Source organism: Petromyzon marinus, chromosome 26 (genome assembly GCF_048934315.1).
Source record: "Petromyzon marinus isolate PM22_M1 ecotype Great Lakes invasive population chromosome 26, UKy_Petmar_22M1.pri1.0, whole genome shotgun sequence".
Classification (NCBI taxonomy): Eukaryota; Metazoa; Chordata; class Hyperoartia; order Petromyzontiformes; family Petromyzontidae; genus Petromyzon; species Petromyzon marinus.
This window is the reverse complement of record NC_133692.1, coordinates 5194280-5213195: the sequence shown is the minus strand read 5'-3', so window position 1 is coordinate 5213195 and position 18916 is coordinate 5194280. Positions and strand designations below refer to the sequence as shown.

Genomic DNA, 18916 nt, shown 5'->3' with positions numbered 1-18916 from the left:
CGGCCGGCAGGTTTAGCCAATTCCAATTTAGATCACCCACTAAAACTATTTCACCTTTAGGGAGGCCCCCAAAATGTTCTCTCAGTGCAGATGCAGGTTCAACATCTTTCCCACTCGGCGGTCAATAGCAGCACACTACCAATATCTGTTGATTATTTGGGAGAGTTATTTTGAGAGCCAGACCTTCAAAGCAACATTTTTTAAACAAGGAATGAGCTTGTGAACATTCATGGCAATTCCACCTCCTTTAGATCCTCGGTCAAGCCGAAAAAGGTTGTAGTTGTCAATCGCAATCTGCAAGTCTTTGACGGCAGGAGTGAGAAATGTTTTTGTTAGGCAAAAAATGTCCGGGTCAAGATTTTCCACTTCTAGTTTTAGTTGACTTAATTTAATCACAAGCCCTCTGATGTTGACATGTATAACACTAACACCTTTCCTGCCAGAAAAATCTACAGAATTATACGAGTTCTTTTCATTTGGGCCAGCATGAAGCTCAATACTACCCAGAAATAAGAAAAGTAGAATTAATAGTTTGCATAAGTGATTTCTGTCAAAGGATGAAGAGCGGCGAACCTTGGACGAATAGCAGTAGCTCGCAGATGGTGTTATTTTTAAGTGCAGGATGAAGTTTTGAAAGAGTGCTGGTGAAGTAATGGGACAAAGATAGGGTTTAAAAGGATACAATGATGGAGTGTAGAAGTGTCTATGAGCTGTTTCATTAGCAGGTGTAGTGGCAAATCGAGCAACAAGTATGGACGCAAAGTAATGAGGGTAGCTTTTTGTAGAGTTGAGTGTGGCACTAGATATGGCCGGGAGGGACAGCAGTAGGATACCCGGCAGGAGAATTGCCATCTCTAAAATATCCGAGGTAAACACAGATTAACACACAAGCGGAAAAGAAAAAAATATATATACTTGTAGGCCGAGCTCGAGAAAACGTCTTGCTGCACTCGTCACACATGCACGGCTTCTCGCCCATGTGCTAGGGTTGAAAAGCGCCCCCCCCCCCTCCCAGACAGGGACAGCAGATTTTTGGCTGTTGTGGGCTCGGCTGAACCGCTTGCACCACCTCCTTTCCCCGCCACAGGATGGTGCTCGAGCTAGCCCTCCTTGAGCTCAGCCCACGACTGGAATGTCGTTTCTTGGCCTCTCGTGTCTCTGTTGCCCGACCAGACGGCCCCACTGAAGCCCACACAGGGGACTCTTCATTCACGACCCTTGGCCGTCTTGACGATCTCCGTGAAGTTTTCCAGGAACATAGCTTGGGGTCCGTCGCAATGTTGCCTTGGCAGGAACACAGCTTGGGGTCCGTGGCAATGTTGCCTTGGCAGGAACACAGCTTGGGGTCCGTGGCAATGTTGCCTTGGCAGGAACACAGCTTGGGGTCCGTGGCAATGTTGCCTTGGCAGGAACACAGGTTGGGGTCCACGGCAATGTTGCCTTGGCAGGAACACATGTTGGGGTCCGTGGCAATGTTGCCTTGGCAAGAACACAGCTTGGAGTCCGTGGCAATGTTGCCTTGGCAGGAACACAGCTTGGGGTCCGTGGCAATGCCGCCTTGGCAGGAACACAGTTTGTGGTCCGTCGCACTATTAACTAGGCCTCACTCAGGCTGCGCCATGGGCGTGATCAACCAGGCCTCACTCAGGCTGCGCCAGGTGCACGATTTACTAGGCCTCACTCAGGCTGCGCCAGGTGCACTGTCAACCAGGCCTCACTCAGGCTCCGCCTTGTGCATGATTAACCAGGCCTCTCTCAGGCGTGTTGTCCTGGTCTTTGGGGGCATTGTGGTGCCCACGTGAACGTGGTTGTGCAAGCAGTGCCTGGCTGCATGTCCTGGAAATATTACACAGAGGCAATAAGCCTCTTGTGTAAATGAGTCTCCGTGTAAAACGTGGGACCCGTTTTAACTCGTGACATTCGACGTCTCCCAGAGAAACTCGGCACGGGATGAGATGTGCAGTGCCTTTGCCCGAGCGTAGCTCGTGGTAATGGATGACGCACTTGTCGTAAGTCAGACAAAAACAATAAATGTCAACTTATGTTTTCCAAAACTTGATAATAATAACAATTTACATTTATTTATAAGGCGTCTTCCATTAATAAGTTGTTGGTAAGATGCGATTATCACTGAAATAAATCCAAATTGGCAGCCTCATTTTCCCTTCATGGACAGTCATGACCTCAGGATATTAAGTGTCCTGAAGATGAATTTGCATGCTGAATGTAACACAAGACCTTGACATGTCAATGCCACATTAGAAACCATGGATATCCAGGTCTAATAACTAAGCCTATGACCAGATCATCAAGAATGCACCCCGATCTCGTTGAATGTCAGATCCTGAGAAGATTTGAGCCTGATTAGCGCTTGGATGCTTGACCACTATGCATAACAAGGGCTTTGTTGTGGGCCACAAAATCTATTGTACTACTGTTATATTCCTATTTCTATGCTCATCACTTCGAACCCGGATTGACCAGCGCATTGAAGTATGGTGAAACAACCCCAGCGACCTGCACAATAGTGGAGGAGGTCCTGGCTTAGCAGTGGATTTGCTCAGGGCTGTACAAGTATTGCACATACATCCCACATGGATTTAGTTATTGAAAGAGGGGACTCATTCATTGGACTGGCTTGCACCAGTTTTCCAACACGGTGCTTCACATTGCATGAACTTGTGTGTGTATGTTTGTGTACTTACACAGTCGAAGGCTTTCATGTTGAGTTTGCATGTCAGTCCAGAGGAGTGACTTTATTAATCTGAAATATCCACAAAACCGACTCCAGGTAAGTCCAGTCATCCATGTCACTCAGGACAGATAAAAAACAGTTGTTAACAGGAGATACAGCAGCACTCTTGTAAAATAAATAATAAATAACACAAATGGGTTGGGTTTTTGTTAGGGCCCAACAGGATTTGTTCTCCCTTTTCCGGTTTTGTATCAGCACTTCTTGTCTTTGTTTGTACTGTGTCCAGTAGCATCTTTGTCTTTGAAGGCGATTGTGGAATTGTTTTGGTGTACCTTGTTCGCTTAATCAATGTATATTTCCATGGCAGAGTAGGGTACAAAAAGTGTAAATTAGTAGTTTTTTCACATCTAGAAACATGCATTTAGAGTATTTGGCTAGAGTATTTGGCTGCTATACATTTCCACATGATGATAAGCCACTTCGTTGAGCGATCAATTGTGGCCAGGTCGCTTAAGAAAAAGAGCTATGTAGCTCAGTGGGCCTTACCTGGTAGAATAAAATTAGTTTAGTTAAATAGGATGTGATAACACGTAGGTGTTGTCAGGAAGTTGTGATGACTGATGCACGTGTGCAGGGTGGAGGAGGGCAGGTTATTGAGCAACGAAGGGGAAAAGAACTTGAAGCCAGATTGTGGAATACTGTAAGAGCAGCCCTTGGAGATGGTGAATGTTTAACAACTGGTGGATCTTAACAGAAGGAATGGAAGGCGTGGTGAGGTGTGCTGGCATCAACATAAGTGGCTGTGTTCACCTGTTGACCTTGATTGTATCTACGTGTGTAGGGGTAGCAATAGTGGCAGTATTCTATGGGTGTGGTGGTGCTAATGGTGGCGTTGTGCCTGCGTGTATCTAGTTATGCCACCCTTGTGCTGTTTGATATCTGCCAGCGCTGTGCTCTTTGCAGCTGCTATTGAAGCCTTCTCTCAGGCTCTCTCCAGATATTCTACTCCACATCTGCCACTCTGGGCAGATCCTAAATGTAGATGGTGACGCACTGCACTGACATGTTAAAAATAAATGGTTTGACTTTTTCGGCAATTTTATCTAGATTATGTTATCGGCGTTGCGTCAAGAGACGAGGAATACATACGTAGCCCTCACAGTGTAGTACAACCCCATTTTTAAGAGACTAGACCATGGAAGTGGTTATCACAGAGCTACTTCGAAGATAACTCTAGTGGCATCTGGTCACCACAGTAGAGGGCAGAATATCATCACCCACCCTACCACAGAGTAATGTTTTATCACGTAAGAGTAAAAACCGATATTCTTGATCATCAGTACTGGAATTTAGCCAAATTGAGTGGGGAACCAAACTTAGTAAGACGAGGTTTTGTTTTAGAGTCATTGGCAACCAGGCTGAAATCCATCAATTCGCTACAAGTTGAGAAGCCAGATTAATTACGGTTGGCTGCCTGGTTTCGAATGTAGGATCACAACGGTGCCAGCCCAACGATCTGAACTCTTAGCCATCTGGCCTCCCTACGCACACTCGCAGCTTTTAAATCAAGGCTCATTCGCCCTGTGGTATTTTTGGCTCTGTTTATGTCTTTTTACATTGCTGCCAGCCATCAGCCCTTGCTTTGCTTGCTTGCTCAATAAATGCTTTACAAAACGTTGTCTTACCCAGTGCTGACTGATTTAGACAATGTTCACTCAAGTATCCTTTATTGCTAAAGGTGGATGCCAAACAATGGAGTTGGTTGTGTCGGTGTGTTTTTTCACTCCTGCAGACCAGTTTGGCCACTGCTTCACTCTGTGTTTAGATTTTTCCTTTTGCACGCACAAAGTGAAAATCTTTAGCTTTGGTTCTTCAGCAGCCTGCTCAGACTTGTTTGTTGGGGTGAGGTTTTGGGTTGAGGCTGGGGGTATGCCAGAGAAGCTTCAGACACGGGGCTGGGTGGGGGGGTGTTTAAGCCGCCTTGGTGTGCCCATTTCAAGTTGAGTAGTACTGCCCACAGTAGCCATTCAAGTTTGTGTTGCGGTCAAATCAGGTGGCTTGTGACACAGATTTGCAGTAGGTTGCGTTCGAGTTGATAAGTCACCTGGTGGAGTAATTACATTTGCTTTGCTTATTAAATGATAGCTTTTTTATAATTGTTGTTTCGCCGCTTGGTTAATCCACTGCTGGATTAAGGTCTCCCCCACACAGTTGTGGGTCATGGGGATTGTTTGAACATGCATTACCCCACACTGGTTCGGGCAGCTTTGTGAAGGAGGAAGCGCATATACTGCCGGAGCCTTGTACGGTACAGTGAAAGGGGGTTCCTTTTGATTCACCTCCGCATAAAATATTTCCCCTCCCAACAAGTCATGGGGTTGTTGGCCATGCAGGTCATCAAAGGGGAGAGTGCCATGACCAGGTACAGATATCACTCAGCCACTGATGGTAGCAGTGACTGTGACTCCAACTTTGGTCATCATTTAATTTTTTTATGACTTTGAAGTAAAAACCATTGCACGTGTGTGTGCCTGCCACTTGTAGTCCATTCAGGTGCCTTGAAGCAGAGCAGGGGCATGCAGGTGGCTGTTTGTTAAATGGAATCCATGCATTATTGATGAACCTTTAATGTGATTATTCAGCCTAATTAATAATTTGCGAAAGGGGTTTGGACGCAGCGCATCATAGGGCATTGCGTCACAGCCAGTGGCCACGGAAGGGGAACTTTGGGCAGGTGTAGCAGGCGTGGCTTTTCAAGTCGTGTATGTTTGTGCGCGACTCCAGATTGCCGAATGGGGCTATGATACTACCAGGAGGGTGATATCACACAACAAACCTGCGTGGCTCACTAGTTTTTAGGCAGGCACTTGATTACAATCACCTTGGAATTCACGTGCAGCTTTCACTTAGTGGCCTATTACCGACATCGCCCGGTATACGTCTGATATACTCGTACCTCGGAAGCTAAGCAGCGATGAGCCTGGATAGTTGCTTGGATGGGCGTTCCCAATACATAAAACAGATGTTAGAGGCTGTCTGGGCTACGTTGTGGGCAGCAAAGGGCAGTGCAGTAATATCCATTGTTGTAGGTTTAATACGTAGGCTTTCGCGACCAATATCATCCATAATATAGGTTTTTTTGGGTTAGATAATGTAATTATTAATATGCATTGTTGTACCTTACATCTATGCTTCCCACACTGACCTGTGGGAAAATCTTAATCCAGCAGTGGATTAACAAAACGGTTGTTGTATATGTTCCCTTCATACTGGGTACACGTGGTTAGAGTATTTCGCTTTTATACATTTCCACATAAGTCACTTCATTGGGCTATCATTTGTGGCCAGGTCACTTCTGAAAAATAGCTATACAGCTCAGTGGGCCTTAGCTGGTAAAAACAAAAATAGTTCAGTTTTTAAGTTTGTAATGGTTAACCCAGGGGTCGGCAACCAAAATTAGAAGAGCCATTTGGTTGCTTTGGTAAAAAAAGCTCAATATTTAAAGAGCCGCAATGCATGTGATTACAAGACGGTAGTCCTGAATAAACAATGTCACGAAGCAGTCCTTAAAAGAGCCGCAGGTTACGGACCCCTGGGTCAGCCGGACACAACGCATTGTCCTGTAATCCATTTTAAAAGGTGAAGCTTTTTCAAAGGTCCAGTGGAACCCTGGGGGAGACCTAACCGAGCTCAAGCACACACTCCCAACGTCACCGGCTACAGCTTTTTGGCCGACGGTTGCACACGGTGGTGGCGCAGTGTCGCAGAGAGGAGAGCTGCAAGTCTTTGGCCAACGTCACCGGGCGATCGTGGTTGGGCGACATGTTGGCCTTTCAGCGAGTCTCAGCCCGAGGTCACTCTCAAGAGGCTGTGTCCAAGATGGAAGATGTTGGGGGGGTTGGCGGTGGGGGGTGCAAGGGGTTGGATCCCATATTTTGTAAACCGCAGCGGGAGAGCAAATGAGATACAATGTCACCTGCACGTTTGGGTCGTAATTCTCCTTGCGGCTACGCGGGTGTGTGTACGTAAGTGCCCACCAACTCTGCAGCGGTCGTTGTCCGGCCGGTCTTTCAAGTTAAAGCAGCGCGTGTTGATGGATGGCAGATTTATTGCTGTTGAAGGGCAAGTGCGTCGTTCCAATATTGAAGAACAATTGAAGTGAAGTTCTGAGCATCTCGGTTTCAGGGTTGGGGCGTTTGGTTTTGGGTTATTTTAGGAAACCGCATGTCCGTGCAACAAGCGCCTGCAGTGCTCGCAGTCACACAGTGCAGTGATCTCATTTCAGTTGATCCTAATAGCAGGTTTCGGTTTAGCCGGGGCTTTGTGTTGTTGTCTTTCTTTGAGGTGGGTTTTTTTTTTTATGATGGAGGGGGGTGTACTCTACTCATATCGTGAGATAATTCTTCCTCAGGCATAATTCACGGGGAGTTTCTACCAGCCCCTGGTTGAGTTCAATCGAGAGCACACACACAAGCACACAAAAGCTCTTAATTTTAAAGATAAAAGAAATGTGTGTAGGTGCTGGGATTTATTGTGTTCCTGGCTGCTTGGCTGAGTCTTCATCCAGCAGTGGATTGATCTTGGCCGATGATGCTGCTTGTTTAAGAAATGTATAGTTCACTGCGTAGGTTTTCACGGTTGAGCTGTACAGCTCTGCAATGTGCTTTCAGTCCGTAAAATATGTGGTACAACTCGACAACATAGCTGACATGTGATCCATTAGTTTATACCATTCTACAGACATGTGACTTGTGACGGTGACGATATGACGCCTATTTTGCTGCGTCTATAAATAACTTATTTTCGCCCACCTACTTTGGCTGTCATGTCACGTTGCTTCTCAAACTCATTGCCTACTCTTGCTGGCTTTGCCACGCAAGGACCTTGGTGGTACGGCCAGCAGCAAGGCAGGAGGAGTTAAAAAACGTGAAGGAGTCTGTCGCATGAAAACGAGCAGCTCACTGGGCCAGGTAGCTTGGAGCCATTGCGTTTCTTCTGAGGAAGTCCTCGGAAGACTTTCTCTTATCACAATTTTCGATCCAGGCGTAAAAGCTTCCTGTAAAACCACTAACTGCACCAGCCGTCGCTCGCACACCTTTGTACGTTGCAATGTTTTGCGTAGTATACTGGTACTTGAAAATGTTTGACCGTGTGTGTGTGTGTGTCCATAAGAGGTTTTTTTTTTATTTTCCGAGTGCCGTGGGGGGGGGTGGAGTGTGGTTCTTCTTGTGAGTTCTGCCGAGTGAAAAGAAATACAGGGGGATGGGGGGGTGTTGCTTAAACCGGTTTATGACGTCGCACCACTTTGAACTGATGACATCTCCTTTGTGTCGAAGTGTGAGCAGTCATTTGAATGACAACATCAGGAGTCAGGACTGGTCGTTCACAAGTTGTTTATGCTCGGGCAATATGCTCGCCTGCTCATATTTGTATAATCACATTTGCATGTAGTATTGAGAGCGAATATTTTGGCATGACGTCCTCATTAAGTATACTGAATCTCCCATTCAGTAGATACATTTCACAAGTAAAATACCGATGAATCTCATTAAGACCATAGCAAGTGTTAGATACAAAAACAACATTGTGCCATTGCAACATGTAAATAGCAGGTTGGCTGCATAAACGGACTGCGTGTTGTTGTTAAATAGGGCTAAGTCACGTGTTTTGGAAATGTCTTGCAATTGTGTAAATTTCAGCTTAGCTTAATAATCACTCCTGTCAGTATTTGCCTGGCCCGGTTACAGTGAATAAATAGGAGGGGGAGGACCCTCTTCTTGGAAAGGTAAATGGTGAGTTTCGACTTAGGTGTGTTGATGTTCTTGTGGGAGGGGAAATCCCCCGGACACGTTGCTGCATCCTGAAGAGCCTGTGAGGCCTCCGCGGGAGTGTGTTGCTATGCAGCTTGAACAAACCTTCTAGACTCTTCTGTCTTGTCACGTTGCTCGCACCACACTCTTAGCTACACATTGATCTCTACTCCTACTTCCACCACCCTCAACCTGTAACGTGCACGGTTTGCATGCGCCCTGGTGCAAGGAATAAAATGGGGCCCCGATCAGTCCCAATTTTTCTGTTCTTCCCTCGACCGCCCCCCTTCGTAGGCCTGCGCCTGGGTACCTCCAGCCCCATGGGGCCTGGTGCAGCAGTTACATTACACGTAGCCTACACACTCTACAGACACTCCGCTGCCTCCCATCCCTATCTGGCTTTAAAATAAATGAGTCAATTTTGAAGCCAAGTTTAATTGTTTAACCAGGTGAGAAATCAAGAGACCAAGTTAGTCTCAGTTTTTGCAAAAGTGACTTGGGTCACCCAAATGACAAAATAAAAAAAAACTACCGTCAAGTATAAGAATGTAAACAGAAGTAAATGAAACCAAACGGGACTCGTAAGTTGACATTCAGCTGTGTGTTTAGTGACGGGGTTGACAAGGCGGGTCGTCTATGATGCCGTGTGGGCATACGAGCGCTCGCCTTGGCCTGTGCCATTTGAAACGAGACGGGGCCTTTCACAGCCGCTGCTCGGCGACTTGTGGGCCATCACTGACATTCCGTCTCACGGCTGGGCCTCAAGACGACGCGTACTTTACACTTCGTTGGCGACCGAAGCTTGCGATGGCTCCCCGCCGCGTGTATTTTTATCTTCGCGCGACTCTGCACCCGTGCGTCCAATGTCGCTGCGCCCGCGCGGCTGCTGCAGTTGCAGCGTCTCGGGTTTTTGTTTTATTTCCCCCCGCCTGCTTGGGGTGATCCTCACCTTTCCTCTGTCCCCTCCTTGTGCACTCAGCAGGTGCTGCGTCAGTAACATCACTAAGTCATTGAGGGGTCGTATTTTTGTGTCGCCGTGCTTGATGTGCAAAACAACAACAACAACAGTCGCTGAGGTCAGTGCAAAGGGTGACTTTGCCCGTCAAGTCGGGGATTGGTTCATTAAATACATTTTGCAAACGCTTAGCGGCATCGGGCCAGTGCCTCAACCAGGATCTTGAGTTCTCAGAGTACAGTAAAACCTTGGATTGCGAGTAAATTGGTCTGCGAGTGTTTTGCAAGACGAGCAAAACATTTAAATGAATATTAATTTGATAAACGAGCTAGGTCTTGCAATACGAGTAGTACGTATACGCTTTGTCTGCCGAGCGTCACGTGATCACAACTGATATACGAGTGCTTTGGATTACAAACACGTTTCCGGAACGAATTATGCTCGCAATCCAAGGTTTTACTGTACTTTCCAGGGTGTTGGTAGACCGGGAGGTGGCACGTGACTGGTTGCAACAGCGATATAGAGACGTATATTGGATGTGGTATGCCCAGGTGTGGAAATATTTTCAGGAGCCCAGCCCCGGACAACTTGGGTTGAAATTAAGGCCGGTCTGTATTTAAATCTACCTCGATGCAGCCAATCTCGCGAGAGCTCGGAAGTTAAGCAGGGTTTAGGCTGGAACGTGCTTAGATGGGCGACCACGATGCACAATTAGGTTGTTATAGGCTGCAGAGCTGCACGGTTGGCAGCATAGGGCAGTGCAGCAAGCTACAATGTTGTACAGTGAAACCTTGGATTGCGAGCATAATTCGTTCCGGAAACGTGCTCGGAATCCAAAGCACTCGTATATATGATTAATACAAAATACCTTTTTATATTTTTATTATTTAAATTTAATATAAAGTAATCAAATTTATTAGTTACATTTAATCGTGGCTGGTGTGAGGGAGACGAGAGAGAGGAGGAGGAGGGTTATTGTGTAGGACGACTTTGACTTGCAGTACAGTTACTAAAGAACAGTCACTACACCTGGACACAAAATAAAAAAATGCTTTACGCACACACACGTGGTCACAACACTATAGTACTGTAGTAAACAGTATACGCTCGCACGGATGTTGACTATACGAGTGAGGCACGCCGACTGAGACCGAACATGGGAGATGATTACCCACAATCCCGCAGCGAGAGAGAGAGAAGAACCATTGGCTCAGTTGTGATCACGTGATGCTCGGCAGACAAAGCGTATACAGTACTGCTCGTATTGCAAGACATTGCTCGTTTATCAAATTATTATTTATTTAAACAATGTGCTCGTCTTGCAAAACACTCGCAGACCAAGTTACTCGCAATCCAAGTTTTCACTGTACTCCATTTCTATGTTGTCATGTCTGCTGCCCCCTTTTAGCCTGCCCTTGGCCATCGTGGTGAAGTACTCTTAAATAACCCCTATAACCTAAACGGAGTGATGAGGCCATCATCCAGCAGTGGATTGGCAAAAAGGGGCTGTACACGTACACATGATGTTTGTGGTTGGCTTAAACAGGTTTTTTTTTCTTATAGCCACACACCAAAACACACGGCAGATATGAAGTTTTTCAAACAGCATTTACAACATACACAGAGGCCTGCATTCATTTCAGTGTTTAATAAAATGCAATATTACGTGAGTGCTGTATGAATACGGGTACTCAGCCTAAGCCCGTGAATGAAGTCAGCGTGACTAATTACCCGTTTTTGAAACCTCTTGAATGTAACTTACATTACCAGTTACACAACAAACAAACAATCGGCTTCAGCATATGCAATTTCATTTAAAACCAAGTTGATGAATGACCTTTTATTCATTTTTATCAAAGGTGACACATGTTGTGGAGTGGTGGCGTAGTGGTAAGGGCACTGTGCCTAATAACCCCAGCCACCTGAGTTTCATTCCTGGCCACCACTAATGCCACTGCCGAGCGATATCTGAACTTGGCCTGGTACGTGCTGCCCAATTCACAGTGGGTGTTAAACACCCCGTGATGTCATTTGAAGAAAGTGTCATTTCACGGTCCAAACGCCTGAAATGTTTTTAATCACTTGCAAAATACTTAATTGGGAAACGCATGGCAACCATTGCCCCCCCCCCCTGTACTTCGAAAATGTGCAAGGCTCTCCTGGATATATGTCTCGAGACTTGGGGAGTCTCAAGACATAGCACTATTTCCCTTACCTCCGATTAGGATGGTTGGCTACGTACGGTGCGAAACAAGTTCTACATACATACTAACCCACACCAACTCATGTGGCGAAGTGTGTGATCAAATAACGCCCCTGTGATGGAGACCTGCACCAGCAGTGGATTGACATGCTGGGTTTTGTTATGATTTTTAGTCACATCTTCATCCATCACTTTTCCAAACTATCAAGTGGATATTCTTAGTTTTTTCGGTAAAGTCACGTTGAAGAGAAACAACAAAATAACAAAATATATATAAAACAATAAAAAATTCTCACGACGTTTCTCTTCAACTTGACTTTACTGAAAAAAACTAAGAATATGAATTACTGCAGTCACGAAAGCTTTAAATCAAAATTTATCAAGTGGATGTCTACGTTTTCAGCGCTGCATTCCATAAATGCCCAGTGTGTGTGTGTGTGCCTCTCTCAGACGGGGGTTGTTTATTCCGTTGCCATTCAATTAAATTTGTCACATATCTTTCCAACCTTCTGCCATTCATCTCCAATACCCTGAATCCCACGGCACGTAATTTAACAAGGCGATGCCGGCAAACCCACCGTAGAGAGTAAAAATGCTTTCAGTCAATGCCTTGATGGACAGGCGGTCCCCTGGTTCCTGTGTAATTCTGCTGACTCGTGCTCAATGGCTACCCGCTGGAGCGCTGTCTTGTAAGGTCGGTCGGTCCCTGTGTGTTCCCCCCACTTATTTATTTTATGGATAAATTATTTAGTGAAATCCTCTTGAGAACGACAACTGCATCCAGCTGATGTCCCTACCTCTAAAAATCATTGCGCGCGATTGCAGAGGGTTCTATTGAGCCCCTCGGTGCTAAAATATTTAATGAAGTGTGAAATTACATTTACAGTCAGCTCTTGATTATATTATGCAGGGTAATGGGGGAGGGGGTGAGGGAGGGGATTAGTGGCCTGGATAAAAAAAACATTGGATCGTGCAAAACATTATATTAGACGAAAGCACGTGTATCTTGCTTTTATTGATTTCCTATGTAGCGTGGGTGTAGAGCATGTCCTCTCTTTATGTTGTTTCTTAAAGTAATTGGTTTACTTGGGCGACGTGTTTATAGTTGAATGGGTAGCGGGGTCACTCAAGGAGCAACTAATAATTAAACCGGGTGCACTTGAAGGTATTTTTTACTTCTCCGAGGAAGGTTAAATAAAAAAAAACATATAATCCACGCGTGAATAATCAATAGTTCACTCCAATAGCATGGCGCACCTGATTAATAAACCTTCTTCAAGTCACAGTTGTTGAGCGCAAGCCCAAAACGCCAAGCGACCAGCAGCAACAAACCTCTCGACTAAAGGTCTAATAGGTAGGGGATGAGGTCACGAGGTCAAAGGCATCGAGCTGTAGGACTTCAACATGTTGGTGCTGCATTGAAAACCAGCACGAGCCTGCCCTGGCAGACTAGATTCCGAATTCTTCCACCCATGTGGAGTAGGGTGAACTAGACAGTTTTGTCTCATCCATGCTGTGTCCAACTACCATAATTAAGGTCACAACACAGTCACTCACTTGCCCACTCACTTACTCACCACACTGCAGGTTACAGCACCTCTCTTTCTGCTTCTTCCCTCGCACTTCTCCGCTCGGAAACATCATCTTATTAAGTTTTTACAACTGCTCGATTACAGAAACATTTTAACCCTTTGACTCCCGGCCCCCTGTCCAACCCCCCCCCCCTTCCCAACACCCCTTTTCCAACCCCCCCTCCCTTGCTACCCCCACCCACAGACACCTGAACGATTCTGACCTCAAGAGCTCTTCGTTCTGGCTGCGCGTGAGCGTGGGCGCCACCATCATCACCGTGCTGGGCATCACGATCTACAAGGCACTCACGCGGGTGCGGTGATGCCCCCCCAGCCTTCACGCGAGTGAGGGGGGGGGGAGGGGGCTGCCCTCGTCTGTTTTCCTGGCGAGCGAATTCCAACAAACCCTCCCCCGGCCAAGCGGCCGGGCAGCTGGCCGACCGCCCCGATCGGCCGGCCAGTCGGCTGGCCTAACACGCATACCGCAGCAGACACACATGACGTTGCAGTCCACAGCCAAGACTCGAAAACAAATGTTGCGCTTGCACAACTTTGTTTGGTGTGAAGAAAACTTAAGGAAAAGGGGCTCATTCATGCAATGATTCAACTCCGTCGCGATTTGATGAATGGTCGCGAATCAGGGTTGTGGCTCGTTTAACGACTCGATTATTGAATTTTGCCGCTTATGAATGTCGAGCCTCTAGCGCAAGGGTGTCCCAGCTTTGGTGCATTTAGGGCTGGATTGACTGACATCGCTGAGGGCTGTAGGCCACAGACATAAACTAAACAAACAAACATGGAGATCAGATGTATATTGAGACAGGCTGATAGGAGAGAGAAGTATTCACAGGAGATGTGAGGAAGATGGGAGAGATGTATTTGTTCAGGAGAGATAGGGAAAGGATATGTATTCATTAGAAGGGAGATATGCCTTCATAAGTGGTAGAACATAGTTGTATATTCAGCAGAGGTCAAACAGAGATATGAGACATTGAGCAGAGGTCCATAAGGGAGATATATAGGAGAGATGTACTCCGAATAGATTTGAGATAGGAAAAGAGATGCCTTCAGAGAAGATGTGAGAATAGAAAGGAGAGAGATTGACCAGACCCGCAACCATCCACCACCCCATAGCCACAAATCCAACATGCTGACCAAGACGGTTCACTTAATTATTTCTCAAAAGGTTTATAGTATTAATTTCACGTTAAGGCCACAGCAAGCCATGTTAAATGAGCCAGCAGACCAATTTTAGCCCGTGGGCTGTAGTTTGGACAACCGTGCTCTGGTGACTGCTGGTCACGTGACCCAATCCCACACAACTTGTACCAGCAGTAAACAAACGATTCTCATGCACACGATTCTACACGTGTCGCGAGCCTAAGAATCGATTGATGTCGATAAAGAGATGCATCGTTACATGCGTACACAACGGGAGGTAGTTTAAATGGAAACGAACACGGGCTTGTTGTCAAGTTTGTAACGCACGCAGTAATAAACATAAAATTAGTTCTGCTGGGCTTCGCCAGTGGCGACTTCAGAGGTCGGACTTAATCAAGACCTTTGTGTAGTTCTTGTCAACAGGATCCAGTTGGACTCTGATCCAAAGCAGTTAAGTTCTTTCCAGGTCTGATGTGAACCGATGCTCTGGTGTAAACACGGGTATCTGCATGCAGCAGACACTCCCATTGCTGTGCCAAGCCCTGCCCAAGCCCAGGTCAGGATCAGCCGGCAGTCTTTTATATTGCGCACAAAAACATACCCCGGTGTTCACTACTCCGCTGAAGGGCTCGGCGGTTTTTTTTTTTTCGAATGCGAGAAAAGCGCATTCACTTTAGCCGAGTGCAGCCCGAATACAACACAAGGTGCACAACGCACCGACGATCCTCAGCCATATTTAAGTCGGTAAAGGTACCCCCCCCACCTCCCCCGCTAACTGAATTTCCCGCGTAAATGTAGGCAGACTAAATCCTGAGTGCTAAAATTGCCTGAATATCGACCCCCCACTCCCCCGAGAACCGGCCGCTTGCTAATCTTGCAAACACTTTAGCAATAACACGCCATGCAAACCGGTCACGATGGATGACCCCTGTTAATTTGTGGTGGTGGGGAACGGGTGGGTAAAGCTGAGAATTTTTTTTAGCAAGGTTAATATGCATGTTATCATCAGTCCTCTTGACACACCTGTCCGGCTGTCCGGCAGTAACCAAATCATTTTCCCATTGTTTCTTTTATGCCGAGCGCATGGGCGTGCGAATTTTACGTCTCTTTTAAAAAAAAAAAAACACGCTGCCCTCCAGTTTTTGTATAATGTTCTATTAGTCCCAGGTGCCGTAATGGGATGTCTGTACATATTGAGTGTACGTGTATAGATTTTCCAGGACCTATGGCATTCAGTTACCTATACCACTTTTTTTTTCCACTGTACAACCGAGCCATGTCCGAGCTGGCCCCAGGACGCGCCAGGTTTTTCTACAGCAGCACACAAGCCGGGCCGCTGACGTTAACACGCGATGAATGAGTCAAGCCGTGTGCAAATGTGACGTGGCGATGCTGTGTTCTAGTAATTTACTAACTGATGTCACACGCAGCGAATTGAATGATTGACACCGCCCCTGGCCAGGCTTAGCCCTCTAGCCAGATGCAGATGGGAGCCAGATTGAGACGAGTTGTGAGGTCAGCTTGATGGCTTGGCCCCTGGGTTCGGCGTGGCAAATCGCCCAATGGAAACTACTTGTACCGTGAAGGCCCCCTCGCTGGCACGGCTCGGATGGGCCAGTGGAAATAGGTATATTGGAGGAGCGCAGCAATCTGTACGGCGCGCAACCATTGTTTCAGTTTATTTATTTTGGTATAGCCCTGTGAGCCATTCGGCTCTTGAATCGGGTGCAACCACAACAAACTAAAACACGAACAAGAAAAAACATCTTAAAGTGACTATGTGACAGTGCAAACAGAAAATCCATGAAAAGAAACAGCAAAATATTCCTGAAAGGGAGCGCGAGGTGCTAACATGTGAGCTAGGTTTTAAAGAGAAATTCTTATTTTCCCATACGTGTGGCTTTTTCTATGCTTAGGATTCTCACCATTGAAGATGGAATGCTGGGATTGGCGGGGTGACATTCGATTGCTTTTAAATCAAATGTGGAAACCTTGAGAATGTTTGCTGCAATTTCACATCGCTCTCTCACGCCTTCTGTCTGTACATAACGAACGTTATCCTGGTCACAGCCACCGGACGCTGTTAAGTTGCTGTGAATCCGTCTCACCTTGAGCAGTTCTGAAATTGCACCTTTGTGAATGTAGGCCGTTTATTTATGCAGATCGCTGGTATTGACTTGGGCTTGATTTTGTCTTTCCCTTTTCTCGTTTATTTGGCGAGCGCTGTCTTGATTACGCCCCCCTGTCGTGCGAGCGCGAGCAGCCCACCGCACACCCGGGTGAGACGTGCCCTGCGATGTCTCGAAGAAGTGAGCAAAAATACAAAAAACGTCTCTTCTTTTGTTCGTGACTCCCGTCTGTTTTATTCACAACCCCCGCAATCACACAAGCATGGACGTAGGAACATGCGGACCAGTCCGGGGGGAGGGGGCATCTGAACTGCGCCCCCCCCCCCTCCCCATCCCATGATTAAGCGGTGATGCAAATCAAATACTGTGACCCCCCCCTCCCCATCTCAACGTCGGTTATGGGTCCCCTTAGCTAACATGGGTCTCTGGGCCCTTGCTCTCGAATGTTTTCATTGATTCCCACATGGCTTGAAAGGAGATGTTCAACGTGCGCGACAGGAGTGGAGTTTGTGTGTGTGTGTGTGGCTGGTACATGTGCAGCCCTTTTGTGTATCCACTGCTGGATGAGGTTCTCCCCAGGCTGTGCGGCTCACGGGGGTTGTACTGTATTTCGATGCTGCTACATTGATGCCCGTGCCCCCCCCCCCTTCACCGCCAACCCATGGCAAGTGCGGTGAAGTACGGTCAAATAACCCACACGCGCTGGAGAGTGCCCTGTCTGGCAGTGGATTGACAAAAGGTGTATGTGCATGTACATACGCAAAAACTATTGCCAACGCAATCTCGTCCATTTGTTTACTTGGTAAAGGGCGATATATGCGTGAGTTGACACCCGAAGAAAACAATAACCGAGTCCGGGAGTGGTGGAGTGAGTGGTCTCTTTGTTGTGGCGTGACTGACACCGTCTGCAGTGAGTCACAGAGGTCGCTGGTTCATCTCCTGATCTCGCAATCCCTCGGTGATTAAGCGAGCTCCTGCCCATTCTGCGAAGACGCGATCGCTGTTGAAAGAGGGGTGGGGGAACCCACAGTCCGTGGGCCGGAAGCTGCCCGCGACTTTCATACGGCCCCGCGGCCAGATGAGATTTACCACTTCTGACTGGGCCTGCATACGAAATATTTACCCAAATAATTGCACACATCTTCACTGCACTAATTGGGTACGATTAATTTCAACTGTATATATGTTCCCCCTTTCTGGTTGTTAGTCTGCTTGCTCACATCTCACTGCAAAGGGCCTCTTGGAATGACCATTATTGACGGACTGGCCATAATCACGACCGGCCTCTGTCTATCCAGTACTGACGTTTACACAATGTAGCAGAGGTTCATTTAAGGCTGAGCCGACTTCGGGGAGGCCAGGTTCTGATGTTAGCCATGGCCAGGAATTGAACTCTTCATCTTTGGGTTCATAGCACAGTGCACGGACCACTGCACCACCACTTAAAAAAATTCCGACGACCATCATTCGCCACGAAGTGGCACTAGTTTCATCACGGCACGTGTGCTATGCTCGGTAAACTTTGAGGCCATGAGAAATGCCTAAGGCTTGCTGGCAGGTGGTTGTGGGACAGGTCCATGTGTTATGGGTTAAATGATTGAAATTGTTTGTTCGAAGATGGCGGGCGACGGCAGCGAATTAAGTCAAGAATCAATTTGAACAATTGGATGCAACTGGGAATATCTGATGCAAAGCTCTTGAGTAATAGCGCTAAATGGAAGGCCATGCTCACTGACATTTAATAAATTACATGGCACAGAGATGCATTACAGAGAAAAGATAAAAGACCCACGGTACAGACTTTTGGAGCAAGTGCAGTATGCGAGCATCTATGAAGGCCGGTACGGTACACGAAAAGGTGGGTGGCCAGCACCACCCCCGACCGCCTTTGTCTCCCCCAGTGGCGATGATTTTACACACCCGCATCAGGTATGTTTTGAGGTTGAGTCCACCTAGGGGAGGCCACCTAGTGGAGGCCCAGGACCGGTTCAGAGAATCGTCACTGGTGTTGGGCGTGAGCGGGAATCGATCTCGGTTGGCCGGGTTCGTAGCGCAGAACGCCACCGCCTCCCATGACACCTCCACGGACATACGTAGAGGGCGCGATCCGGGTGTGTCACCGCAGATACGCATCTCAGACCCAGGGCGTCCTGTCAAGTTTACGCACCGTCTGCTCGGCTTCCTGCGCGAATAATTTTGTGCCTGTGTGTCATTGTGTAAGGAGCTGGGTATCTCTAGACTCGGCAGGATAAATGAACTCAGCAACCCCGGTGATTGATGAGCCCCGCTGTCGTTACAGCGGCCGCCCCGCCGTGAACTCGACGCGCTCACCGTGCACCCGCCCCGTTGGAGACGGATTATTATTACTACAATGCGGATTATTATAATCCGT

General features: G+C 47.1%; 1 protein-coding gene across 3 annotated transcripts in view; it reads left to right on the top strand.

Annotated features, from left to right (window-relative positions):
- The window catches only part of LOC116946210 (mitochondrial Rho GTPase 1), a 41817-nt gene extending 25079 nt beyond the window's left edge, over positions 1-16738 (top strand). For 2 of the 3 annotated variants that reach the window (XM_076069892.1, XM_076069891.1), the window contains one exon: positions 9488-9701. In XM_076069892.1, coding sequence (XP_075926007.1) covers positions 9488-9686 — 199 coding nt within the window. In that variant the 3' untranslated portion in view covers positions 9687-9701. Of the gene's footprint in view, positions 1-9487; positions 9702-13439 lie in introns of those variants that run through there. The other variant, XM_032961197.2, reaches the window with a different exon arrangement.
- The last annotated feature ends 2178 nt before the right edge of the window (positions 16739-18916 follow it).